Raw genomic sequence first — 26,688 nt, forward strand, 5'->3', positions numbered from 1 at the left:
ACGTGCCTTCTTGCTTTTTAAAGAAAGTCGACAAAGACGTCAAAACATCACCTGAAAAAATGTGCTTATGAAAAAAAATAATAAAGAGCAGTAAGGCAGGGCCCTTTATATGACGCATTCAGCCCTATGGTTTCGTTTTCTTAGAAAAGTGAGGAAATGAAAAGTGAACGGAAAAGATAGGCTACGTCGCTTTGATCCAACTACAACCATCCAAGAAGTCGCCTCAATGGATGATACACGTTGCTTGCTAAGGTGAGCCAGATACAAAAGCCGAGTAGGAGGTTGACGCTATAAATTCCAGCACATTATTTGATCTAGTCTAGGCTTATGCCTAGGTCTAGTTTTTGACGTTCTTTGTGTATCACTCTAAGATTTGCTTTTGAAAACGTTAGATTTAAATTTGTTAAACTGTAGGCCTAGGCTAGACGTAGGCTACTACTTTCTGTAACCGTTTTATTAAAGTGCCTAATTGTATAAATGTAGGTCTACTGTTGAACGTTTGTGGTGCAAGAATTAGGTAGCCTAAGCTATTTGATAAATGTTTCTATGACAGTGATCAAGATGAACCAGAGAGAGCACGGGGGCACTTGAAAGAAAGTAAGTAGGCCTACCGGTATATACTCGCGTAGAAAGTTACATTGTCTATGCATCCCATTTCAACTTTTTCTTTATATTATCTTCCAAAAAAAGATTTGTCTGGAGCTTCAGCGCCTCCTGCCGAAGACGTCAACACGTTTCCTGAAAATGATGCAGGAGTTGGCAAAGGTATAGCCTAATGTAGGAGTCAAACGTTATCATGATCGCATTGTCATACCTTGCACAATTTAAATTCCAGCCAGTAATTCTATATAGGTTAATTTCATGCAAAACAGAGGCTAAAAACATTGATGATGAAAATTGTGGTTGTGTATTGAGTGGGGATGAAAAGCCAGTGGGATGCTGTTTTTTCAGACCTGCCACCGCCATATGCTGACAATTCTCCACGGCCCAGCCAACCCCAGGCACCCCACTGGGAGTAAGTTTGAATATTTCCCATTTATTCTTTGGACATACATGTATCCAAAGACACTTATACTAGAGTAACATTAATACAGATACAGTAAGTTAAGTGAACTATAAGCACTAATTTTAATAATTCTTACACAAGCAGATGAACAAAGTGTGAAAGTGCAGATGAAGGCTATAGCCTACAGGCTGTTGTGTCAGGGACCATATGGAAATAGGATGCAGGAAAATATGACCTGCTTTGCATCTGCTGTTAGCCTGGGAGAACCCAGACGAACTTGTTAACAAATTCATGATTCAATCTGAGAATTGAGAAGTGATCGTGTTAACCAGGCTAATCTGCTATTTGAATCTCTTTTTGCGAGTTGTGAAATAGGAAGAACTCTGGCCTCCTGGCCATCTCTGCTTCGAGTCTCTTAAGATACAAAATCTCTCATTGATTGATTGTACACATTCTTAGAAAGAGAACCAAGTGAATGTATAGTTTGGACACACACACACACACACACACACATTTGTAGGCTTTTCTTTATTTTGACTACTTCCTACATTGTGGAACAATACCGAGGCAAAGACAATGAAAAAATAGTTAAAAAAAGGGAAAATGCATTATTTTTTTAACAAAAAAAAGTCACTGCACTGTCCTTATAACATTTCTAAATTATATTTAAACAAACAGTCAGAAATATTTATTTGCTACTTAAAGCTAGTTATATCCGAGTTACTTCAGTCTCTCCACTGAGTGGTGCTGCTCTCATTGTTTTGACCAGGATTCCATCCATTAGTGAGGAGCTGGCCAGAGAGGCGCTGGTTGAGTATGTGGCCTCCAGGTGCTGCTACAGCGGCAAGCCAGCCAAGGAGATGGTCTTCTCCGACCTGCACTCCCTCAACACTTACAGGGTGGGTACGCCATGGGAATGCTGATGCTTATGCCATTCTGGAGTATCTGGGACTTCAATCTCCTATAGTCACACATTGCTTGTGCATGTCAGCCTGGAGAATACCATGGTGACCTTTAGGCCGGTGTGGGTGGAAATGATTAGAGTGAGACCATAATAGTGTTTGAAAGCATGAAACCAGCCCACACACGTTCTGTAGGCAAGGCTTTCAGGAGGATGCCTTTGGCTGAAATTACAGGGAATAGCCGTAGGAGAGATTTTTTAGGGGAAGACAAATAGGTAGGCGTTGACTTGCTGGCTTTGTTTATGCTTAGTCTTTGTCTGTGTCAGAGAAAACACACTGATATCCCAGATCTGTGCCCATTGTGGGGGTAGTGCCCGTCCCAGAGTGGCTGCCTACTAGAGCTGTGTATTTGCAAGGACCTCACTATCAGGGGTGTAGTGGTAAAATAAGAGTGGGCTAAACTATGAATTCTGTGATCCCGGTAAGGTGGACTGTGCCATGCGGTATCGTTGACGTTCGAAAAACGTTCAGAACATGTTTGATGAAAGTGGAGGTTATTGTCCAATGTTTATAACAATACCAGTGGTATTAAATGGTCCCTAGAGTGTTGATGAGTGTACATATTGTGAGAGTCAATAATACCCTGTGATTTTTTAATGTTAAAAGAGAGAGTTGGATAAACTCTAATAAGAGGTGTATAAAGTATAATTCTGTAATGTCAGAGGTGGGTAAACTGTGTTCACTTGCATTTAGTCTCCACTACAGCCCTGCTCACTATACGATTTACATTATAATACATGAGTCACGATGCAATACATCACAATATATCATGATATGTATATTGCAATACTTTTTACCAATATATTGATATTTCAATATCGAAAGCATAGCCCTACTGCCTACTAGGGTTGCCAGAGGTTTTACACTAAGTCTACCTCTTTCCCCAACAGTATCGCCTAGACACCTTTACAGAATCCAGATCTACTGAATGGGCCAGTGAGCCATACCACGGTAAATGATCAGTCTGGTTCCATTTCACAATGCCGTTCAGCCCAATTATGTTATAGGATTTAGCAGACACTTCCAAAGCGACTTATACAAATAAACAATACAATAGTTAAATTAACAGTGAACAGTTTTAAAAAGTTATTTTATATATTTTTTATATAAACATGATCATTATCAATTACTGAGGGAATTTAAATCGATATAGAATTACAACCCCAAAACAGAAAAAGTTGGGACATTGTGTAAAATGAAAATAAAAACAATGTTATAATATTCAAGTCTTGTAAACCCATATTTAGCAGCAAAAAGGACATAGACAACATATCAAATGTTGAAAATGAAAATTTGGACTATTTCATGGAAAATATATGTTCATTTCGAATTTGATGCCAACAACAAACACACATAGACAATGGTTATCAGATGTTTTCCTGAGCCCATACAATGATTTTCTTTACAGAAACAGGTCTTGTTTTGATACAGTGCCATTTGAGGTCCAAAAGACCATGGTCATTCAATATAGTTGTATTACATACTTCACAATTTCATGTTAAGAAGCGTTAAAATTAAATTGTTTCATCATTTGTGCACACAGGTTTACACAGTAATGAATGAAGATACTCTGTTCTTGGGTTCCTGTTCCCCTTTTTCATACCTATCGTGTTGCCAGTTACCCTAATTTGTTGTGAAACAATCATCCCTTTGTTTTCTTTATCATTACACAACTTTTCTAGCATGTTGTTACCCTCATCCCAACTTTTTTTGAAACATGTTGCTGGTATGAAATTCAAAATGAACAAACTTGTATATTTCCATGAAAGTCAAATTTGTCATTTTTCAACATTTGATATGCTGTCATTTTTGCAACTAAATATAATTTGCAGATCATTACATTCTGTTTTTATTCTCATTTTACACAATTTCTCAACTTTTTCTGATTTGGGGTTGTAATCTAATTGTCTGTCAACTTTTGTCAAGTAGTTTATAAATAGTACATAAATGATTGAAGCCTTGAGTGTGTTGTGCCATGTTTGTTTGGGAATGTTTGTTTGCCTCTGCTGCTCTCAGGTCAGGTGCTGGACGGCTTCAATGGTGTGGCAGCAGGACCGTGGGATGTTTCTGTGCCCATTCCAGCCATGTTTCAGGACTGTCAGAGGGATGTTCGTATCCCCCATTCATCCTCTGTCAAGGTAAAGAGTCCTCAAAATATCAGATATAAGTAAAGTGGAAAGTAAATTTGTACATGAAGGAAAAAAAAATTGTATGTACAACAGCATACATTTCTATAATCTACGCATGCATGTATGTTATTTCTGCATAGTATGATTAACAAAGTATATTCAGTCTTTTTCTGTCCAGGTAAACTTCTTTAGGAAATGTATGACCTATGCATAATAATCTTCTGCAAACTTACTGTATTTGCACTGATAGCCTTAAGCACATGAATCTGTTAAGGATGGTGAAGGGTGTGTTTCATAAGAAATGCAATTCTATTTTAGGGCTGCAATCAATGTTTGTCTTTGGGAAAATCCCCCTGTAACAAATGTGTTACATCAGGACAGGTGAGTGACTTGTACATTGTTTTTGCAACGTGTGATTTAGGAGGCTAGTAGTTGTGTAACTATTCCATCTGCTTTCAACTTCCTGCACAAGCTTCAGGGGCTGCCTACCCATCCTTTCTTGTGCAAGGATAAGTTTATCGTTGGCCTTTGCACTACTTCTAAAATAAGTTGCCACTCTCCTTGCTCTGGTTCGAATATCTGTCAATACCTCATGTTCCACAACTGCCTTCTTGACGATGAGGTTGAGAGTATGGGCAAAGCAAGGCAGATGGCATAGCCCCAGCTTTTCAGTGGCTGCTACCATATTGGCCGCATTGTCAGTCACAATTGTAGTCACCAATCCACTGAGGCCCCAGTCAGTAATGAGGTGTGACAAAGCCTCTTTGATGTTGTCAGCGGTGTGGGCTTTTGGAAATGTTGCCACTCCCAAAAGAACTGAACTCAGATTTGTATTGGCATCTATGTAATGGCAGGTGACTCCCAAATATGAGTCCATCGTAAGAGATGTCCACATATCAGCAGTTAGACAGACAGCAGGGATGTTGTGTAATTGTGCAAATGCCTTTTCTTTCTCTACTGCATACATACTTCTCACTCATCATTGCCTTTAGAGTTTTCCTGGATGGTAGAATGTAGGTGAGATCCAACTTCTTCACTAAAGCTCTGAAACCCTCATCTTCCACAATAGAGAAAGGCTGGACCAGGAGGGCGTCATCAAGCTCTTTCTTCCGTCCTGAAAATACACAATACAATGACCACATTAGCAGAACCCACAAGCAGTGTTTAACCAAGTGAGCTAAAGTAACATGTCAGCTTTTCATAAATGGAGTTCACACACACTGTGTACACACAGTGCATGTTCACGGTGTAGGCCTACTATACAAAATATATGGCCTACACCCCATGGAGTTCAGGTAGGTAGCCTATAATAGGCAATAGCCTAATATGTTCAATCAAAATTGTTTGTTTGGGGTCAGTCCAAACCTTTTCAGAATGGTAACTATGTAATTAGTCTTTTATTAAGAGAGTTTCACTTATTTAGTGTAATTATCATCATTAATAACTTTAACTGAATAATATGGTTAAAGAAATTTTACCTTCAGTTGGTACAGACTGGGCCTCTGAAGTTCATCTGCCACAGTTAGTGGGTGTTTCACACAGAGATGGTGAAGCATTGAAGATGTGTTGTTGGAATAAGACAAACTTTGATCACGTATACCAAATACCACTTTTGGGACTCTCCAGACTGAAATGTTCCCACACCTGAGAACGGGGTCTCTTGCGTGCATTTTCCATAATTAATTATTAGCGTGAATGATCTAGTCAGACAGCGTCTACAAGCAGCAAACAGTACTGTGATTGAGGAAGGACTTTTATTCTTTATTCTATGGGAGTGATGGTTGAGTCGGCAGTGTTAATTGACACTCAAACAACATGGTCATCATCATGATTTTACAGTGTACAGTGTGTCGACCCACCCCTAGTAATCGCAGGTATCTTTGGCTGACATGTTAAAAACTGCCCAGAATCATTATGACACCCTCTGAATGCATGCCAAGTTTCGTGGAATTCTGATGAAAACACACTCATTAATTACATACACAAAAGTTGCAAGAGTAGGGGATGGAGTAAGAGATGGAGACAAATTGACAAGAGTGATTTATTTTTGCGAAGAGAATGTGCAGGACTGAGCGGCGGTCATATTTTGTAACTAAAGTCACAATACATTAATCTTGAGAAGCGAGTTTGGGGTTTTGTTTTACACTGGACTATTTGAACTTTCTGACACTAAATTGGATTCATGCATTATCATACCGGATATGTAACCATCCCACCTCTTGTAACATACACCTCAGGTGGCTTTAAACACCATGTTCTATTCTCTACATCTGACTAACTTTTGCATTTATCATGTATACAGACCTTACTGTTCTGTAACTGACACTAGATAGATGGGTCAAGCCCTTGAGTCGTGGAGTTTTTCCTTGCCACTGTTACCCATGGGCCCTCTTTTCTTTTCTCTGATTGTCAAACATTCTGTAAAGCACCAAGAGACGTGTAATGTTTTGGCGCTCTATAAGTGAAATTAAATTGAATTTTATTTGAGTTTTCTTTTTTGAGAAATGTAAATCTGATGTTCTTGCCTCAGATTCAGTGCAGTGTATGCACTGGATCAGGCAGGGACCACCACTCTGACACCAGGTGCCGCAGCTGCAGTGGATCTGGACGAATCCGGTAGGTGACATTATTCCCTCCCACAGCACAGCACAGTTCCAGTGTTTCATTTGTCATTTTGTTTATATACGTTGAGCTAAAAGTACTAAAAACGTGGGATTCAACATATAGCGCACGTTTACAATTAAGTTTGTTTGTGTTTTGTAATACTCCATGTAGTAATTTCTTTTAATTATATTTTCATGAATTGTCCCTGAATCCATTTTTATTGTTCGTTCACAGGTGTAATGCATGCTCAGGTGCTGGTTCTCTGCAGTGTCCCAACTGTCAAGGCAAAGGCCAACTCCTGTGCTTCCTTAAGCTTACCATCAAATGGTAGAGTTACAGTTCCTCTGGTGGTTATGCTCTAAATCAGTGTTTCTCAAACTTTTTCAGATGAAGGACCACTTAACCAATAAAAAAGAAACGCACGGACCACCTAGCTAAAATGTCTCCAAAGAATTCTGCTGGAATTCTTGCTCCTTTGCGTTTGGAATTTGTAGGGTCAGAGTGGAGTGAGAGAAAGCCTCCTTGAGAAAACCGATTGTTTTCTAAAACGAAGAAGTTGTTGTCAGTAGTGTTTCTGCAGCATGTGTGTTTCCTTGTGTCTGTAGGAGGAACCATAGCAACGTGCATGTAGTCGACAAGCGTTCTGGATTTCCCCTGGACCTTCTGCAGGAGGCAGCGGGGGAGATGCTCTTCACTGACATGAACCAGCGGGTGAGAGGGATACTGCTAGCATGTAAAAACAAACAAATGTGCTAAGAAATACAAAAAGTAGTATACCCTATATAAGTAGGGTATACCCTCCAGTGTGCGATGTATACTACTTTTTGACTTTTCAATAGTTATACTGCACACCATCAGCACCTGGAGGAAGAAGGGCTGTGCAAAGGGATTTTGAATCTTGGTGCTAAGAAATACATTAATTCATTTCTTTACAGCACATGAATGAAGAGTGATTAAAAAAGAGGCCAACACTGTTGTTTTTTCATGTTCCATCATTTTAATGTGCATGTGTTCTGGAGTATTTCTATGTTTTCAGATTTCAATACAATATAAATTCTGAAAAATGGTTTTATGTTTTTGATAATGACAGGTGTACCCAGTGGAAAGTTTCCCAGATGGGGCCGTGAATGCTGCATCTAAACAAGCCGTGCAGGAACATCACATGCAGTTCTCCACCACCTGCCGCATCCTCCAACAGGTAAAACACCTGTGACACCTTACCTACAGGATGGGTGGAAGTTCAGTCCACAGTCTGAGTATTTGTTGCAGGTTAACTTTTTTAAGCCCCTGCCTCTCACTACTCATTCAACTGTCATAGGGTGAATGAACAACTGGAATAATCACAGTTTACACACAACATGTGACAGTTGTGACATGTGACACACACAACATGTGACAGTTGCTTGTTCTCAGGTTAACACATGAATGTATGAGGAAGATCTCATGAATTATTATTAATATTTATGGACAATTCCTTCCTAAATATACAGTATGATAACATATGTGTTATTCTGAAAAGTTACCAGTCCTAAAACACCAGAGACCTTATATTTTTTTCTATACACATCCTCTAAGGGCAAGTTACTGTACTTTGCTTACCCTCATCTCACCAATAGCCTATGAGCACACATATGTATGTGTCTGCCTATGGTTGCCTCATTTTCCAACTAGAAATTGAAGCTCAAAACCCTATAGCCAGTCCCCTACTGTGCATTGATAGCCTGTGATACCCTTTAGAAGCATTGCAGTATGAGAGCAAGTAGGTGTGAGCATAAGCCATGAAACAACCTGACCTGAGCTAAACCCGAGAACTGCAAACTGACTGACTAACTAATTAAACTCTATTGGGTAACACTTTATTTTATGGGGTCCTTGTTCCAGTGTATCTACACAATGAAGTACAGTGTAACAACCTTCACTTCTTAGTACACATGTACTAATGATCTGCAGGTACGCAAAAATACATTATGTATGGACAACATGATATTACATATTACATAGGTTGTTACACTGTATTTCATTATGTAGATACTCTGGAACAAGGACCCCGTAAAATAAAATGTTACCCTCTATTGTGTCTGTACTTGTATGTTAAGCATTTAAAATATGCTTGTCTGTAAATGTAAATGTTTGTAATAGGATATGTCTGTAAATGTGTACTTTCCCCCCACACTTCAATGCTTGCACGACCAGAGGCAGACTATTGAGTTGATTCCTGTGACCAGAGTGCACTTCACTTGGAGGGACAAAACTCACATCTACTTTGTGTACGGGGCCGAACACAATGTCTACGCCAAGGACTACCCAGCCAAATGCTGCTGTTCCATCTCATGAAAAACAGAAAGAATCCTTATATATGATAATGAACTTAACACAGCGATGTATAGGCTACTCATTAGGCTCTGGTGCATTAGTCAAATGTTTAGACATAGCTTACAGAATAGTGATGAAAATGTTGTTTTTAGATTAGTAGATTCAACTTTTATTGTCATTGTGGAGAGTACAAGTACAAAGACAACAAAATGCAGTTTGCATTTAACCAGAAGTGCAAAAATAAGCAGAAAAGTGCAATGTGATATACAAAGTATAAAATGTGTTGTGATTAAAACAAATGTTTTTATGCTTTGTTTATATCAAACCCGCTGTGTAAATGAGTTGTAAAGAGGGTGTATTTCAGCACTGAAACATTTCAAGGATGCAATTATGGGGCTATTAGGTAATACCCGTGCTCTCTAGTTTTCTTCTTAAGTGCAACTTAATTTCTTTTAATAAATTTTCACTTAATAAGTGTCTAAACTGCAGTTTTCTGAGTATCAAAACGGCAGTTTTGGAGGAATTAATTACAGTTCATATGCAGGAAATGGGATATTTTGGACATGGAAAAAACTCCCAGCACTGCACTTTACTGTAGAAATGGAATATTTTGGTCATGAAAATATTTCTCTACTAGGCCTACTTTGTAGCCAGACCTACTTTTTTGTCCCATAACTGCAGTTATAGTTTATCAAAACGGGGACTATTGACTGTGTAAGGCACTTCCCATATCATCATATTGAATTGCCAGTAGCACAAAGTGCAACAGTTGGCATCTCCTGCACCAAACAAAATGTCAAAAACGTTGGCCTGTCTTAAATCGGCCCATTTTAGCCTAGGCCTACTGTCCCGTGTAAAAAGCTTTACAGACCTGAAAACATTCAAGAAATAGACGCTAGGTCGTAGCAAAGCTCAAAAACTTAGTGTGGTCCCAGCTCCTTTCGAGTGAGACAAAAGGACAGACATTGCATTCAGTGAGAAAAAAGGGTGCGCCCTGACAAGAGCCTAGTTTGTTGCATGTTCATGTTCCCTTACAGAAACAAATAACAAGGTTTTTTCGTTTTCTTCACGTATGCCTTGGCTTAGGCCAGGGGTGTCAAACATAGGCCCAGGGGCCAGATCAGGCCCGTCAGCAGGTTTCATACAGCCCCCAGATGTTCTGGGTAGGAAGGGGAACTTAAAAAATATATAGTCTTCAACAATGTGTAAAAAGCAATATCTCTATGATATCTTGATTAAACCTAGCACTACAAACCATCCTCAGGAAGGAAGAGGCTGAAAGAACTGACGGAAGTAGGTTATTTCAAGAGAGAAATAGCGTTAGCACATGATTTGTACTAGTTTGCTTATAAGTGGATATGGAAAAGGAGTATATCAAACAACACTCGTACCCATGCAGAAAAATGATAATGACCATGACATGACGGCCCTCACGAGGTCTCATTCCAACAAATCTGGCCCACTATCTAATATGAGTTTGACACCCCTGGCTTAGGCTGTCGAAGAACTGCTCCTTCGCTTAATTTAAGTTCCCCATTAGGTTTGTGTGTGTGTGTATTCGGTTGGTGTTGCTGTGTCTTCTACGGATATATTCTCTAGAAATTACTTGCGTGCTTTAAAGCCTAGGCTACTCAATCATGTGTTTAGATGCGTCAGTGAAGCTAAAGCATTCTGTTCTCTGGTCTGCAGTGTGCTCTGCGAGAGGGGTGTGGTCGTAAGAGGGTATAGTTTTGACGTAAGAGGGTGTGTTTTGGTGTGAGGTGGAAGTTTACAGCTTTGCAACAGAACCCGAACGAGAGTTCAATTTGGCAGATAAATTATGGACGAAAAAGAAGGTTTTGGTAAGTTACAATATTTCACTGCATGAATTAGGCTAGGGTTAGTTATTGTCATTTGACTGTGTGTTTAGGCTGCTATTGCCAGCTACAAGGTGATGTGTGGGATACCACTGCATTTTGAAGCCAATCAAACATGGGCTAGCCTACAGAAAGTCCTCAGGGTAATGTTTCAAATATAGGCTACCTTTGCAAAGTTATTTGGTAGGCCTAGTTTATGTTTTAGTCTGAAACAGACTAAATTATTTAGATAATATGCTATTTCGGTAGCGATACATGCTTTGCCGGAGCACTGTGTTAGCATAATATCAGGCATAACTTACAGTAGCCTATCTGTATGTGGAGTTACAGGTAAGATGACTTACACCACACATTGATTCAAATTGATAGCTTATGACTTGGGTGCCGTTCGTATGTTTGTTTGTTTTTCATATGTTTGTTAGTTTTTCAATTCAGTGAATCATCTTGGTCCTTTAGCTGCGCTTAAAAAGTTATCAGGTTCGTGGTTCGATCTAGATGTAAACAGTGGATCAGGAGCACGGGAGGAGGATCTCGGGAAAGTCAGAGATTCCACTTGTTGATTATTAACATACAGTGTGTGAGTATACCCTAATGTTGTAGGCCCCAAATAGCCTATACCCCTCCCCAGCAGTGATAGTCTCTTGCATCTAGGAATAGTGGGAATTACTGTAGGCCTACTCTGACCATCAAAATAATGTACCCAGGGCTCGAATTACGTGGGGGCCAGAGGGAGCCGAGCTCCCATAGAGTGAGGACTGGCTCCCATGAAAGCAACAAAGTCAAAAACCTGAGGGGGTCTCTCATATCTGAAGGTGTCTGGCATTGTAATTTAATATTAAACAACCGCTCATTGTCCATCCCTGTGCAATCTCTTACCATTAAAGACGTTAAATTAAAATATAGGCTACTACGGGACGTATACCTACACTACGCTCTTGAACGCAGCATGACACTTCACCACCACATCACTAGACTATGAGCAAACCGTATCGATTTGACAGCACTCGCAAATCTGAAGAAGTCACCCTGCTTTGATGTGAGTGTTTTGTCTATTTGCATAGGCGTTCATTGGGCTAGCCTACGTGGTTTGATACGTGCTGAAAAGTCCTGTTTGCTGTTGAACTTGCGCTTCACCTATTCTATGTTGATTGACAAAGCCATAAATTATGGCCCATAATGCAGCCTACAATGATTGTGTTGTCTGATGATCTAGCTATCCTCTGCCATTCAGAGCTCCGGAAAGTTCCCAGATATATTTTTTATATCTCTGATGTCGGAATATTTAATGGCTACGCGACAATATCTCAGCGCAAACTCCAAAATTGTTCGTCTATTCATTTTCCACGGTTCAACACATAGCCTACTAGAACATAGTTTGGCTGGCTTTATTCATTTCTGCCAGTTAGTGCTTTTTCCCCTGTGTATAAGTTACACTACATGTATTATTGTGTTTGACACTAAGGATAGCCTATCTGAGACGGTGGTCTGGTTTAAATGAGTTACGTTGTGAAATTGAGAATGGCACAGACTAAATCGTTTAGTCTATTTCTTTGTATTGTGAAATTGAAATGAGATATGGACTATTATAATCAATAATATGTTGAAATTAATTAAAAGTAATCAATTTCTATGAAAAATCTATGTCTGTTGTGTGCGTGTGTCAAGGGAAAGCCTAGGCCTACCGTGCGCATACTGTACTGCGCAAAAGCGCCACTTGCGCCTATAGGCTATTTCATTGTATCGCCTTGTTAGGCTATGCGCGGGGTGTGCCAACTTTTTATGAGATAGAGAGACCCCCTTAAAGACAAAAAGATAATTCGAGCCCTGAATGTACCTATGTGATGTAGTATGGATGTCGGCGCAGGGCTATTGTAGAATAGTTTTTATTTTATTTTTTTTTATTGTAGAATGGGATTCCTCCCTGTTATGTATACAAGGTTTTCTAAAAAAAAAATTTAAAAAAAAAACAGACCTCAGATCTGAGGTTGAGTGAAAATTTGATGTTCATAGTATTACCATTGGGATAAATGCAGAGACCAACTTTCCCTCACAGGATCAAAAGAGTATATATATATACTTATACTATACTTACCAGAGCTGCCAACTCTCACACATTGAGAGTGAGATTCATTCATTTGATTGGCTCCACTCGCTCTTACACCAATCAAATGTTTAATAAGTATGGCCTATGAATGACATTTTGAGATCACAGAACATGTGCTTCTACAGCCAGTGGATTCATGAGAATGAACTCATGTGTTAGAGGTCAAAAGTGAGAGGTTTAGAGGTTTCTTCAGGTCTTACTCAACTCCAACCTCTTAAGCAAATATCATATTATGTGCTGTTAAGACATCATTTCAGTTGTGTCAGCCCTGCAACATGTGCACATAGTTCAGTGGCATTTTCTTAGCATGCAACTAAAGACTGGCCATACAAGCTCAACCCAAACACTCCCTTTTTACTGTATCTGTGTGCATATGTTTTATTTCACTGAGGACACCCCACCTTAGTATGTTAGTTCTTTGCCCAGGTCTTTGGCGGCAATTGTGCAACATGTGGCTAAAGAGCTGTAGCAAATTTATGAGGGACTTTTCTCTCCTGGGTCTTGAATTTTATTTTCATTCTCCCACTATTGTTGCTGTGCAGTGCCACAAAGTCTGGATTGGACAAACCACCAAAACAAATAGTTGCTGCTGCAGGCTGGCAGTTTTGTTCTTTCTGCAATGTGCACTTCTCTGCTTTGGTCATGTTTTGGTCATGTTTATCTTTAAGGTATTTAAATATCAACAACGGAAATTAGTTTTCATATTAACAAAACATGAATTAAAGATTAGCTATGTTCAAAAAAACAAATAGTGGCAGCCGTGGCCTACTGGTTAGCACGGAGGGTTGCCGGTTCGAACCCCGACCAGTAGGCACGGCTGAAGTGCCCTTGAGCAAGGCACCTAACCCCTCACTGCTCCCCGAGCGCCGCTGTTGATGCAGGCAGCTCACTGCGCCGGGATTAGTGTGTGCTTCACCTCACTGTGTGTACACTGTGTGCTGTGTGTGTTTCACTAATTCACGGATTGGGATAAATGCAGAGACCAAATTTCCCTCACGGAATCAAAAAAGTATATATACTTATACTTATACTTATACTTATACTTAAGTAACCATTGATATATTACTAATAGTAATTAGTGACAATGATCATATGTCATTTAATTACAAAAGGCTTATTTTGGGCTGAGCTTAGCTGATGGTGATAGATGATAGACACTGCTAATGAGGTTAATCATATGATATATATATATATATATATATATATATATATGCTATGTGTATATAATGGCCATGTACTGTATATATACAGTATATGGTCCTGGCCTACAAAGCTGTCCCTGAGGAAGTCTTTATGTGATTCGACTTTGGTGGCACGGTGACAAAGGGTATTATCTGGCCAGGCGCAGCAGCATAGAATCACAGACCACTGTGGAAAAGGCCTTAGTGTAAGAGGATACCTGCTTTACAGGTGTATAGTTTCTTATAGTTGCAGGATGTGCAGAAAACTCTTCTTTTTTGCCAGTCAAGTGCAAGGTTGCTGAATGTAGACTTTCAAGACCAACACAGTGACATAATGAATGATACAACATGCACTTAGTTTATTAAGTGTTTCTTATGCGTTATGGTCTGCTAAACTGTGTAAAAAGTAATCTGTTTGTAGTGGATAATATAGAGTTTAATGATGATGTTATTGTCACTTCTGCTGAAGTCTATGAAGCAATATTGAAGTTAAGGGATAATGAGGCCTGTGGTCTGGATAATATTACAGCTGAACATAATTTAAACTTGCCAGTAAGAAACTGTGTCCTCTGGTGGCTATATGCTACACAGGTTTTATAATATACCATATACTGCTGGTCTCCAACAGCTACTGAGAATATGCACACAGTATGGTATTGATTTTGATATAAAATACAATGCTAAAAAGAGTAAAATCATGATTATCAGAAGTAAAGAAGACAGACAGTCAACCTTCACTGACTTCTATCTCTCTGGCACTGCACTCAGTGTGTGCAGTGAGATTACATATTTAAGTATAAGCAAGGCAGCATTAGAAAACTCACAGTGGCGTATAATGACAGCATGAGGCTCCTGTTGAGAGCTCCAAGAAGCTCCAGTGGAATGCAGTTATTTGTCAGTGCTCTGCTGTTTTACGTAATATGATGTATAGATTTATGTGTAGGGTATCTGTGTCAGAAAATGACTTAATTGCTGTGTTGGCTAATCCTGTCAGATTTTCTTCCAGACTGTGGAACCATTGGCGAAAATGTCTGTATGATAGACATTGAATATTGTGGGAGGCTTCTTTGTTTTTTTTACCCTGTGTGTTTTTCTACTGTTTTTTTTTTTACTGTGATATGGATCACCGTGGGTCTGAAATAAAGAATTTTATATATATTATAATATTTGGGTTTTTAGGCTATTTATTAAATTGACATTGTTGTTCATTATTGCTATTCTCCTTAATGTTGTCTTACTAACTTTTTAAACCGTTTACTGTTAATTTAACTATTGTATTGTTGTTATTTGTATGTCGCTTTGGACAAAAGCGTCTGCCAAATCCCATAACCATAACAACTTCACCAGGTCATAACATCATTGGTCTTCACATGTCTTCTAAAAAGCTAGTGCAGTGCCCATGCAAAACATGCTATTAGAAAACCCGTAGCCTAATTACGTACCCGCAGGTACGTGGGCTTTAAAAAATGTATAGGGAAAAACATAATTCCAGCTAAGCATTCAATGAAGGATATTGAATATTATTATATTATATTATAATAAACATGAAGTAAGCTGAATTTAAGCATGGCTGCATTTGACATTTTTTTTATAGCCTAGATCAAAATCACATAGGCCTAACAGCTGTTTTGAGTTCAGTCTATGTTTAGCCTAATTGAATAACAGTTCAAGATGCAAATAACAGACACACACACACACACACACACACACACACACACACACACACACACACACACACACACACACACACACACACACACACACACACACACACACACACACACACACACACACAGACAGGCATTACTGTCATTAATAGATAGAATGTCATCTAACAGTGTTAGCAGAAAAAGTAAAATCTCATAAAGAAAGCATAACCATGCTATGTACTAATAGACGCAAATAGTACATTGCAGCACTGAACACTTCAGGTGAATTTTTGCACAGTATCCAGATGGAACACCAGGAGGTTGTGAGTTCAATCCCAGGGCTTGCCACCATTATGTACCTGAGCAAGGCACTTAACCCCAACTTGCTCCAGGGGGCGCTGCTCCAGTAGTTAGTTAATTGAAAGTCACTCTGGAGAAGATCAAATGACAGTGTCCTTTAAAAGTACCCCTGCATTTTTATTGGCTAATAAGTATTGTTAATCCCCTCAGATATGAGGACCCCCTTGGGAAAGTCATGGTCTTTTCTAGACCTCAGTTTAGTTTTGAGGAGGCCAGCATGTTGTTTATGTCTAGTGTTACTGGTAACCACGTTGTGATGGTTGCACTCTAATCTGCTCAAAGCAGCATTGATCTGCTTGTATTGTGTTTCTTAATTATGCTGTTTATGTTCCTACATTCTTCTGTCTTTATAAAGCTCTTAATCTGTCGAGAAATCTCAGCTGACAGGAACCCCTTTGCACTGGGTATTTTTATGCCCAGCTCACAGCATTGTGTGCGTTGCATAATACGCTCCGTATGGGTAGTATTTATAGGTTTCCCCTCTGGCCCATTCAAATTAACAGGAGTTTGAGTAGCACGCTATTGGCTCATTTACTGGGTTTCATTTGGCCACTCGGCTTTTTTGGTCTCGTTGTATCATATTCCACACACATTCCTGTTGACAGGTTTTCCTTTTTCACACAGTGGAGATTGGCCCTAAAATTCCTGAGGAAGGCCCATCAGCGCCCCCACCTGGCTGGCTGGACTGTGTTTCAGGTTACGAGGGCTCCAAAGGAGGAGGTAAGGCACTTACAGCTGTTTTATGATGGATAGCTGATTCATTATCATATGACACAGAAGTGCAATTTGAGAGTAAGAGAGCATAGAGATAGAGATAGGAGTAGAGTAGAGTAAAAACTGCATTAACTACTGTTAGATGTCATAGGCCCATTCTACATGAACCCTCATTATCCTGATATTTGTCAGTAATAGTTGAGTGTAGCCTAACTAAATATTTCTGTATCAGTACTCCCCCCTCTCCTTTTAGAAATGTTTAGCTTTACCTAATTCATGAAAATATAGAGGTTATCAATTTTGAATTTGAGTTTTTTTAAAATCTTCTTTGCCTTCTTTATAGGGGATCCTGATGAGAATTACCATGCTCCACCTCCGTACGCTCCACCAGACAGCAATCAGAATGCTCATGTCCCCAATGTGAGGTACGGTGTCTCTTGCAAAGTCTCTGTCCCTCAGAAAATGTCTGACACTGGCCAGGTGTCTCATATACTGTACTTCTGTTCCCTTTTATATTTAGTGCACACTGTTATCAATAAGTACACTACAGTACACTACTGGATAAACATCAGTATGTGTGCAAACTGAGGATCAAGCCTAGCAGCTTGCTCTACTAGTTGTACTGTACTTAACTCTAAGGAACAACATAGAAACGCTGGTCCTTCATACCTCTATTGGATTAAAAAAAGAATATTTTTACAATCTTATTTTTTGTACATGGCTTGTCCCACTCCTGACTGAAAAAAAATCAGTGATTCTGTTGCATTTCTGTTTAAAGCTTGATCAGGCTTTCAACAGAAATGCAACAGAATCACTGATTACTGACAGAATTATAGCTTGTTGTATTTCTGAAGGGAGCCAACAGTATCAGAGGACGTGGCCCGTGAGGCTCTCCTGAAGTATGTGGAGAAGAAGTGGAGCTACAGCAGCAAGCCCGCCAAAAACCTGGTCTTCAAGGACCTCAAGCCTATTACAGTATACCGGGTAGATGTGACATCTTTTTTACAAAATGTAGAGTTTGCGGTGTTTGCAGTTGATGTACAAGTTGACGGACACCTTGACATCTAATGCAAATATATTTCTACTCCTTGATATATTGGGATATTTGTTATTTTTACTTTCAGTTTACTTGTAATCTTTAAAACTGAAACAAAACAAAAAATGAATAAATATTGCTATTGCTATCACAAAAGTTTTGCAGTTCCACAGAAGTATAACAACATATCACCATGCAATCACCATGTGTATATATCCACCCCGTACAGGCTTTTCTGTAGATTTGAATAGAGATGCTTTGCTTGGCTTATTGCTTGGCAATCTTTAAAACTGAAACAAAACAAAAAATGAATAAATATTGCTATTGCTGTCACAAAAGTATTGCAGTTCCACAGAAGTATAACACCATATCACCATGCAATCACCATGTGTATATATCCACCCCGTACAGGCTTTTCTGTAGATTTGAATAGAGATGCTTTGCTTGGCTTTCATAGGGTTGCCTCATGCCTTTGTGTCTCGAGGCATGCCTTTGGACTGCTGGTCATGTTACACTTTTGTTTCTATTTCAGTACCGTTTGGAGACATACACAGAGTTAAGATCGAGCAACTGGGCATCAGAGCCATATAGAGGTACTGTTTATCCATGCTGAGAGAGAAGATAGAATTATTCCATGATTCTAAAGTTTCTATATGTTATCAGGCCCTTTTGCACTGTAGGGACTTTTTAACCGGAGTTCCTATAACTATTTGAGCTCCTATCTTGGGGTAGGGTTTCTTCACTGAGCATAGGAACATTGACTGATGTACATGCCAACTTGGCCAAGGCAGTAGAAGCGCCATTTTTAAAAATCTCTATAAAAATAATTCAGCGTCTGTTTAAATTTGCCTAACATAAAAACTGCACAAGAAGGCTGCAGAGGCTGACTACTGTCACGTGACAAATGCCTTCTAGTGTCTGGACAAATGGAAAGAATAAGGATTCATTTTTTTTAATGCTTCCTGATACCGTGAACTTCTAGTTTGTCAATAAACCTCAGTAGCTAGTAAATAGCAATGCTAAATAGCAATGCTGTCCGTTCATTATTTTATGTTCATGTAATAATTGAACTACTAACGTGCGTTAAGTCATCTCAGAGTTCCTACTGTGTGCGAATGCAAACAAAAAAAAGCCCTTGGAACTGTGTAGTTCTAAGGGTAGCCTCTCCAGTTCGTAGTTAGTAGAACTGTGTTCTTAGAAATGTGTCTGAGGGGGCGCTGTGGCGCAACAGGCTACAACGCCTATACCATGTAGTGCCCACGGGGACCCAGGTTCGAATCTGACCTGGTCATGTCTCGATCCCACCCCATCTCTCTCTCTCCCACTCACTTCCTGTCTATCTTCACTATCCTGTCGCAAATAAAGGCAAAAGGCCCAAAAAATATACTTTAAAAAATGTGTCTGAATTCGCCTGCGTAGGAGGAGGGAAACAGATACATGTATGTGTGTTCCACTTCTTGGTCTTGCTATTGGAATAACTAGGAGAGTCTGGTGACTGCATAGTCTTCTTCAGATAGGAATGGGAGAAAATAAGTGACCAGGGTCTTTCACACAGGCCAGTTTGTGGACGGGCCAGAAAATGGCAGGAGCCCACCGCCATGGGAGGTTCCCGTGCCGTATCCTCAGAAATACACTGACGTCACAATGCAAGTCCGGGTACCACACTCCTGTTTGGTTAAGGTACGAATCTAGCTCTTCTTTCAGTCTTTTTCAATGACTGAACTTTTTTAACATTTTAATCCTTGGTGTCTTAATTCTTAACGTGAACACATTGATGTTGTTGGAGTGGTGGATATTATATGGCACAATATGAACATGGAAAATCAAGATGATCATTAGATGTCTTAATAAAGCATCTCGGGTTTTAGGTTTCTGAAAACGACAAAACGACAAAATTCGACTCAAATTAGGATTTTGGTAATGGTTTTGGTCTTTAGTCTTGGTCTTACATATTCAGTCTTTCATCTGATTTCAGCCATGCCATCAATGTCAGAGCATGGGGAGTGTGCGCTGCTCCCGTTGTTTCTCCCGAGGACATGTGAGAATGATTTCATTTTTTCTTTTCATCTCTCTTTTCATCTCTCTCTAGCATTTAAGTGTCTGTCTTTTCTAGCTTTGCTCCTCCATTGAGTCCTGGAAAGAGTCCAATGGGGTTTGGGATCCATAAATAAAATGGGGGCAGTTTACTTAAAGCAGAGCTTTGGGTTTGGCCAAAACCCAAAGTGGGTCATTGGTAGTGTGTTTGTTCTTCAGGTGCGCTGTGTACATTGTTTCGGCCATGGTCACAGAGGTGTTGGCAAGAACCGAAGGAGATGCACTCTCTGCCATGGCCGTGGAGTCAGAAGGTATGATCATCAGTCCGTTGAACAGCCTAAAAAAGCACATTTCAGCACATGTAACTGGTCAAATCAATTATCTTAGTCTGGTTGAAAAGCATTTTCCATGTTATTGTTTTTCGACAACTGTATTACTGTATTGACCTGTATTGATCATTAAGATGAATTGTTAACATTTATCACCTGGTTGTTTGGTAGTTTGCTTACACTACCCCTCACAAATGCTAACAGCATCTGCTTTTTTGTTGCTTTGCACTTGTCTTTTGAAGAAGTGAACGAAAACAAAGAAAAGCTAAGACCTGGGGGGTATTCCAAGTAGGTAGTTAAGTGGTAAACCTGGGTAAGTTAAGCTGGAGGTAGCGGTAAACCTGGTAATAGAAGAGCCTGGATTTTCATTCTCTATCAGAGATTCTCATACACTAAACAGAACAAGCATACACTCTTAGGAGGATTACCACTTTCTCTAGCTTAACTTATCCAGCTTTATCACGTAACCATCTACTTGGAATAACCCCCCTTAGGTTCCCATATAGGTTATGATTTATCTCTAATGTATATTGGTCTTTTGTTTTGATGTACAATAGCAAGCACGTTTGGCTAATGTCTTCCACCAGATCACAGCTGTGTTAGTTTCAGTAACAGTCCCTTTTGTCTGCTGCTTCTTAATAATTACTTTCACTCATATTCACAGACTCCTAAGAAAAAGCACATCACATCAGCAGGAATTAGAAGTGAATTGATTTGTGTGTATGTATGTCAAACATTTTTCTGTTTTAGATGTATTTGCTGTCACGGTCGTGGTATTAAAGTGTGCCCATCCTGCGAAGGACAAAGGAACCTTTTACACTTCCTCCAGCTGACTATTGTATGGTGAGGCTCTTTGTGATGTTCATACCTACCACACACATACTATCTCACTAATCGGGCTTAAGTGACTTAGGTTCTCCAATTATAACTACAATGTCTTTCCCCAGGAAGAACAATATAATGGCATACATTCCTCCTGACAAGGTGCCTGAGTTTCCAATGGAGAAGCTTGAGAGTGTGTCCGGTGATGCCTTTTTTGAGGATGAAAACCTTTTGGTACTTTGTCATTCTTCCTTGTGTGACTTTATTAAAAAGCATATGTCATACAAAGTGCCAGAACTTCATATGACCATATTATTTAAAGGTGCTCTAAGCCAGTGGTTATTAAACTTTTTGTCTGGTGACCCCCCAGAAAGTCTCGCGACCCCCTTCTCTCTAACCGGCGGAATTTGGTTTTGAAATGTTGTATTAGAAGCAGAGGCAGAAAATGTCTTCCCTCATAGGTAGGCTATGTCATCACCAAAGGCATAATGTCAATGTCAGCCTTTGACTAAAAACCTTTAGAAACATTTCTTTAATCCAGACTGCAAATCATTTCGCAGTTCTCCAATATTTTTGGCGACCCACAGTTTAAGAAGCACTTCTCTAAGCGATGTTATGTGTTTTCTAAGCTAAAACATTTTTTGTCACATACAGCAAACATCTCCTCACCATCCGCTAGCTGCCTGTCCCCTACACTGTAAAAAAATGTGGTCTCTGTGGACAGCCCAGACTCCAAAAATGGCAACAAAAACAGCCTGGACCATGAAACAAAACAAACTGTTTTAGCCAATCACCAGCGAGGTATGCGTTCAGGAGAGTTTCAGTTGCAAGGGAGGGAGGGGCGAGCTAGCTCTCTGTTTTGTTTGAACGTCAACAGAAGCGACATCGCTTAGAGCACTTTTAAGTTCAATTTGTGTTATAAAAAAAGAACTAACTCTTGTTTAATCGACACACCAAATATATTTAGTCATAGACGAGTAAGTAAAGCAGAAAATATTTAAGAGTAATGAGAGAAAATGAGATAATGTTATGGTTGTTTCCTTAAAAATGACTAATGATTGCCAAAATAGTTCCCAATTAATTTAATTGTCGACAACTAATCAATAAATTGTTTAATTGTTGCAGCCCTACTTGTAACTGACATAGAATATATCTAGTCAAAGTTAGTTTGGTTTGTGGTTAGTGACGTCTGTGTCTGCTTTCCGTGTGATGATGCTTTCAGGTCTATCCCATTGTGGGCTTCCCAGACCAGGAGATCTGTGCTATCTCTAAGAAAGGGATCGAGGAGCACATCGCCAAGTTCTCTTCCAGTCGTCGCATCCTGCAGCAGGTAAGCAGCTCTTAACAAATCACCTTCTGTCTGAGGAGGAATTTACCTGTCAAAGGTGGTGCTGGGGCTCATTTGTGCAGATGGTGAAGAAATGGAGGAGTTTTGAATCTCTAGACGCAGATATAATGTTAACCTCTTCTTTGTGGCTTTATTGGTGTTTCTGTAAGCTTACTTGTTTAAAGTGTTAAAAGGACCCATCTGCATACTTCAGCACTGATTACAAGTGAGCTTTTATGACATTGCTACTATAAGTCGTAATGTCCAGTAGCCTACTGGCAGCATGTTGAAGCTCTGACGTTTAGTCAGCATCTTCATGGGTTTAAGAACACAGAGCAGTGTGAATTAGTTGGTAAATGAACACTTGTATCAATCTCTCCGCAGAGGCAGACCATAGAGTTGGTTCCCGTCACCCAAGCCTTTTACAACTACCATGGGAAGGTCTATGAGTACTTTGTCTATGGAAATGAAAACAAAGTTTTCATACCTAAATACCCTTCTGCTTGTACAATATTATAATCAGGGGTTAAAGTGTGTGTGTGTGTGTGTGTGTGTGTGGGGGGGGCGGAGAGGAACGCAGTCCCGCCACCTCAGATAATAATAAATATATTCTTTCATACCAACGATATAGCGAGGCATGATATTGATAAAATAAATGGTGAGTTAATTTTTCGCGTGTACAGAGGTGACCAAGAAGCTAGCAATTCTCGTCCAAAAATATTGCTACACCATGATACTCAATATGTTGTCCAACGGTGAGTCATTTTTCCCCGTTGCACCGACATTGGATTTTAGGGTTGCCACACCTGCCAAATTCCACGTTAACCACTGATTATAATGGAAATATTAGCTACATGTTTGTGTGATCCATTAACTCTAAATGTATGTTCATGTGATTGGAAGGGATTGTAATGTGGAGAGTGTAAATGGGACCAAGGACCAGTTCCAAATCTCTTGTAATCCTTTGTTGTGAGTTTGTAAGTGTGCCCCATGTACCCCTAACACTTTGCCTTACCACTCCATCCCAAAGAGAATCGGAACACCAGGTTGTTTACAAGCCCGTTTCCAAAAAAGTTGAGATGCTGTGTAAAATAGTGTTCAAGTTCTAAATTGGCAAAAAGAGAAGCAAATAAAAAGTGTGTTTGGCAAGGTCTGTAGCCAGGGTCATGAGGGCTTTGCAGTGATCGTGAAGGAATCTACTGCGCTAGCAGGAGTCAAGCAGGATCCATGCGTACACCCCTATGTTATTCCTAACCAAGGAAGATGGGAGGCGTGAGGGGAGGTGGTGGGTTGAAACCACATGCTGCCACTTGAACCGGCAGGCAGGAATAACTGACGCTGTAGGCGTGGCAAATTTCATCACGTTCCTCCTGAACTTCCATTTAGAATGCTATTAAAAATCAGAATGCTATAATTTGCAAATCATGTAAACTCAATTTAATTGAGAATATTGCATAGTGCACGTATCAATCAACACGTATCAGTTGTTGGAGAGTATATGTTAATTTTGAATTTGATGCCCACAACACCTTCCAAAAATGTTGGGACAGGTGCACGTTTATCACTGTGTTGCTTGCTATTTTTCATGAGTTTACGAGATATGAAGATCATATTCTGTTTTTATTTACATTTTATACAGCATCCCAACTTTTATGGAAATGGTTTTATATATTTACAGATATGTATGTTTAGCTGACGCTTTTATCCAAAGCATCAGCTGTGAACATTAGCATAACAATGAATACTACCTTACACAATAATACATGCAGCTGTTATATTGTACCTGTGTGCCTTTTGTATTTAAAATTGCCTTTTGTTTTTCATCTGAAGTTGTCGCTTCAACTGCAGAAATACGCGACAACTGCAGGAATACTCAAGTAATTATTCAAATGGGAGATTTAGTAGGACTACTCATAGACAATGTGAAGAGAAATGAAACTGTATGATAACTGTATAACTTCTCACAAATACTATCCGTGTACTGTATTTACATGTATGTAAGGACAGTCATATCACAAGCTATATCACTTTGAGAAACCGGTTTACTTTTGTATTCTTTACACCCTATAAACAGTAACATATTGAAATAGGATTACTCTTTTAAATGCTCTTGTCGAGCTGTATGTTTATATCTAAGGTCTATCTACATTTGTGATGCCCATTTGGTATCTAAATATGTATTTTTCAGGAGCATCAAAGCATCATTGAAAAAGCTCAAGCTTAGAGGCCTACATTTCATATCTACTCACAAGATGATGTTCTCCAGGTGACTTAAAAAAAAACATGGTCGTGTGCATTCATTGCATGATCTTGTTACTGTGTGGAGATCATAACCATTTACCTACAACCTTAACTATCCTATACTTGTTATAGTTTTTGCACATTAAGCAAACTTTATCATAAATCTGTCAAGTATTTGTTTACTGAACCTGAAATAAACATGAATGCTAAACAGTATAGTTTTGTGTCTCCTGTGTATGATTCTAGAACACACAAACATGACTGGTTCCAGTCAGTCCACAACCATGGCCTTGGCCTGCAGGCGGAGCCAGGTGCTCTCAAACATGACAGACATCCTGCTCAAGGTGGATTCTAACTACATGCCTAAGCTCTTCACCAGTTTCTCTATAATACAAGGATCTTTTCACCATCAATATAAAAGTTCTCTCTTCCACCAGTTTTGCCTAAGTGATAGACACACTTCATCCTTTCCCATGCTATGTTTTGTCATGTCGGCAGGTTAGCTCGGATAGGAGGCAACCTGGTGCCATCTAGATGCTTCTACAAGAAACTATTTCTGATAAAAAGGCTGTTCCTGCTGCCTAAAATGTGATGATAAATTATATTACTTTATGTTATTTAAAACAGTGATTTAAAGCAGTGAAAACAATGTGCATTATAATTACACCAAACAAACTAACCAAACTCCTACCCGAAACTAGAAAGGTCGGTAATCGCCTAGAAGACCACTCAGACAATGGCAGAAGTGCCGTTTGTCATGTTATGAGGTTATGTGCTATCAAAATGATTTTGGAAATGTTATGTTAAGGTCAAAAAGCTGTTAAGGGTGCCTTTAAGTAACTATTTAAAGTTGTATTTAATATGTGAAATCTTATGGGACATAAGTAAACAAGTAAAGCTGAACTGGTGATGCAAAGTTCTAATATTACTAAGATCACAGGTTTGGTTCCCAGGAAGCACATAGGCTGAAACTGTATACTGTACAGCTTGTTAAATAGGTGGGTACAAAGCACACCATACACTTGTAGGTTTCACATATATCTATATATTCCTCATATATTGCATTGCTGGTTAATACATGTACAAAAGAAGACCATTCAGTTGTAGATTCCTGTGTGCTTTTATTGTTTCAAACATCGAACTCATGTAAATCTTACAAAAAGGTCAGAACAACAGTCAGGACAAATATGTACATACATACATACATATATCTTCATGGCACAGTTTTAAAAAACATTCTCCTGCCATGGATGCCATTCTTCTAACCCACACAGACACACACACTCGCGCACACACACACACACACAGGGTTTTTTCTTAAACAAATTGTTTCTTCAATACATACAGAATACTCAATTTGAATACCAACTGAATGAAACACAAAAACTAATTAAATTACACTAATAAATAGTCTATCCTTGAATGGTAGATGTTAAGAGCCTTCTTAAGATGATGTACAGTATTAGAATGGTGGACAGCGCATCCGAGGAGAAGACAAGTGTGTACAATTGGGGAAATTTTGTTTAAAAAAAATATTCTGTGAGGCACCCTTTAAAAGTGTGTTACTGTGTTATCATACACTTGACTCTTTGATTATACTATTTACAAAAAAAAATTGATCGGAGAAAAATAAAAGGTTTTGTTCTCCATGTTTCACTACAAAAATATCAAGATCTAGTGTGTTAACATTTGCTTTGTGTAGGCTGGATGGCTGTTTATAAATATAGGGTTAACTCACAAAACAAAAAATTCCAATGGGGACCAGTTTTAATGCACAAGACTTCTGTGCATGGTTGCTTCACTGACACATGCTGACAGCATAGGTGAGGCCAAATCTTTGGTACAACTATTTCTACTTGACAGTTTGAAGCTATTTAGTTTATTCATGCTCAGACCACTCTATAAGTTTTTATTTTTGTCTCTGAGGGGTCTTTTGTGTGTTTGTTTTGCACCCCTACTTGAAAGTCATCATGGAATGCTTGCAATGGACTTTGCCAATTGATCTGGGCTTGTGGCGACAT

General features: G+C 39.3%; 2 protein-coding genes across 5 annotated transcripts; both read left to right on the forward strand.

The window, feature by feature from the left end:
• The first annotated feature begins 111 nt into the window (after positions 1–111).
• On the forward strand, positions 112–9,497 carry ssuh2.2 (ssu-2 homolog, tandem duplicate 2). Its single transcript, XM_042089423.1, has 13 exons — positions 112–252; positions 554–597; positions 691–765; positions 952–1,015; positions 1,776–1,905; positions 2,859–2,919; positions 3,985–4,106; positions 4,416–4,478; positions 6,628–6,713; positions 6,936–7,028; positions 7,307–7,412; positions 7,792–7,899; positions 8,895–9,497. The coding sequence occupies exons 1-13, from the start codon at positions 227–229 to the stop codon at positions 9,033–9,035; spliced, it is 1,119 nt and encodes a 372-aa protein (XP_041945357.1). The 5' UTR covers positions 112–226; the 3' UTR covers positions 9,036–9,497.
• Positions 9,498–10,756: 1,259 nt separating this feature from the next.
• On the forward strand, positions 10,757–25,239 carry ssuh2.1 (ssu-2 homolog, tandem duplicate 1). Of its 4 annotated transcripts, XM_042088550.1 has the most exons (15): positions 10,757–10,855; positions 16,789–16,884; positions 17,222–17,303; positions 17,733–17,862; positions 18,447–18,507; positions 19,470–19,594; positions 19,890–19,952; positions 20,168–20,259; positions 21,028–21,120; positions 21,225–21,333; positions 22,322–22,429; positions 22,811–22,867; positions 24,257–24,303; positions 24,615–24,692; positions 24,914–25,239. In XM_042088550.1, the coding sequence occupies exons 1-15, from the start codon at positions 10,834–10,836 to the stop codon at positions 25,020–25,022; spliced, it is 1,272 nt and encodes a 423-aa protein (XP_041944484.1). In that variant the 5' UTR covers positions 10,757–10,833; the 3' UTR covers positions 25,023–25,239. The 4 variants fall into 4 exon arrangements, 3 of the variants coding, with proteins under 3 accessions (XP_041944484.1, XP_041944485.1, XP_041944486.1); XM_042088551.1 differs by lacking the exon at positions 22,811–22,867; XR_006031090.1 differs by lacking the exon at positions 24,914–25,239 and having other exon boundaries at positions 22,811–24,303; positions 24,615–24,666.
• The last annotated feature ends 1,449 nt before the right edge of the window (positions 25,240–26,688 follow it).

Source organism: Alosa sapidissima, chromosome 4, assembly GCF_018492685.1.
Source record: "Alosa sapidissima isolate fAloSap1 chromosome 4, fAloSap1.pri, whole genome shotgun sequence".
In the NCBI taxonomy this organism is placed as follows: domain Eukaryota; kingdom Metazoa; phylum Chordata; class Actinopteri; order Clupeiformes; family Clupeidae; genus Alosa; species Alosa sapidissima.

Bases quoted from the DNA above. Each gene is read 5' to 3' on its own strand.
- ssuh2.1 (XM_042088550.1), top strand. From the start codon at position 10,834: ATGGACGAAAAAGAAGGTTTTG. The intron at 17,304-17,732 runs GTACGGTGTCTC...GTATTTCTGAAG, and splicing joins GCTCATGTCCCCAATGTGAG to GGAGCCAACAGTATCAGAGG. The intron at 20,260-21,027 runs GTATGATCATCA...TTTCTGTTTTAG, and splicing joins CATGGCCGTGGAGTCAGAAG to ATGTATTTGCTGTCACGGTC.
- ssuh2.2 (XM_042089423.1), top strand. From the start codon at position 227: ATGGATGATACACGTTGCTTGCTAAG. The intron at 1,016-1,775 runs GTAAGTTTGAAT...TGTTTTGACCAG, and splicing joins CCCCAGGCACCCCACTGGGA to GATTCCATCCATTAGTGAGG. The intron at 4,479-6,627 runs GTGAGTGACTTG...TTCTTGCCTCAG, and splicing joins AATGTGTTACATCAGGACAG to ATTCAGTGCAGTGTATGCAC.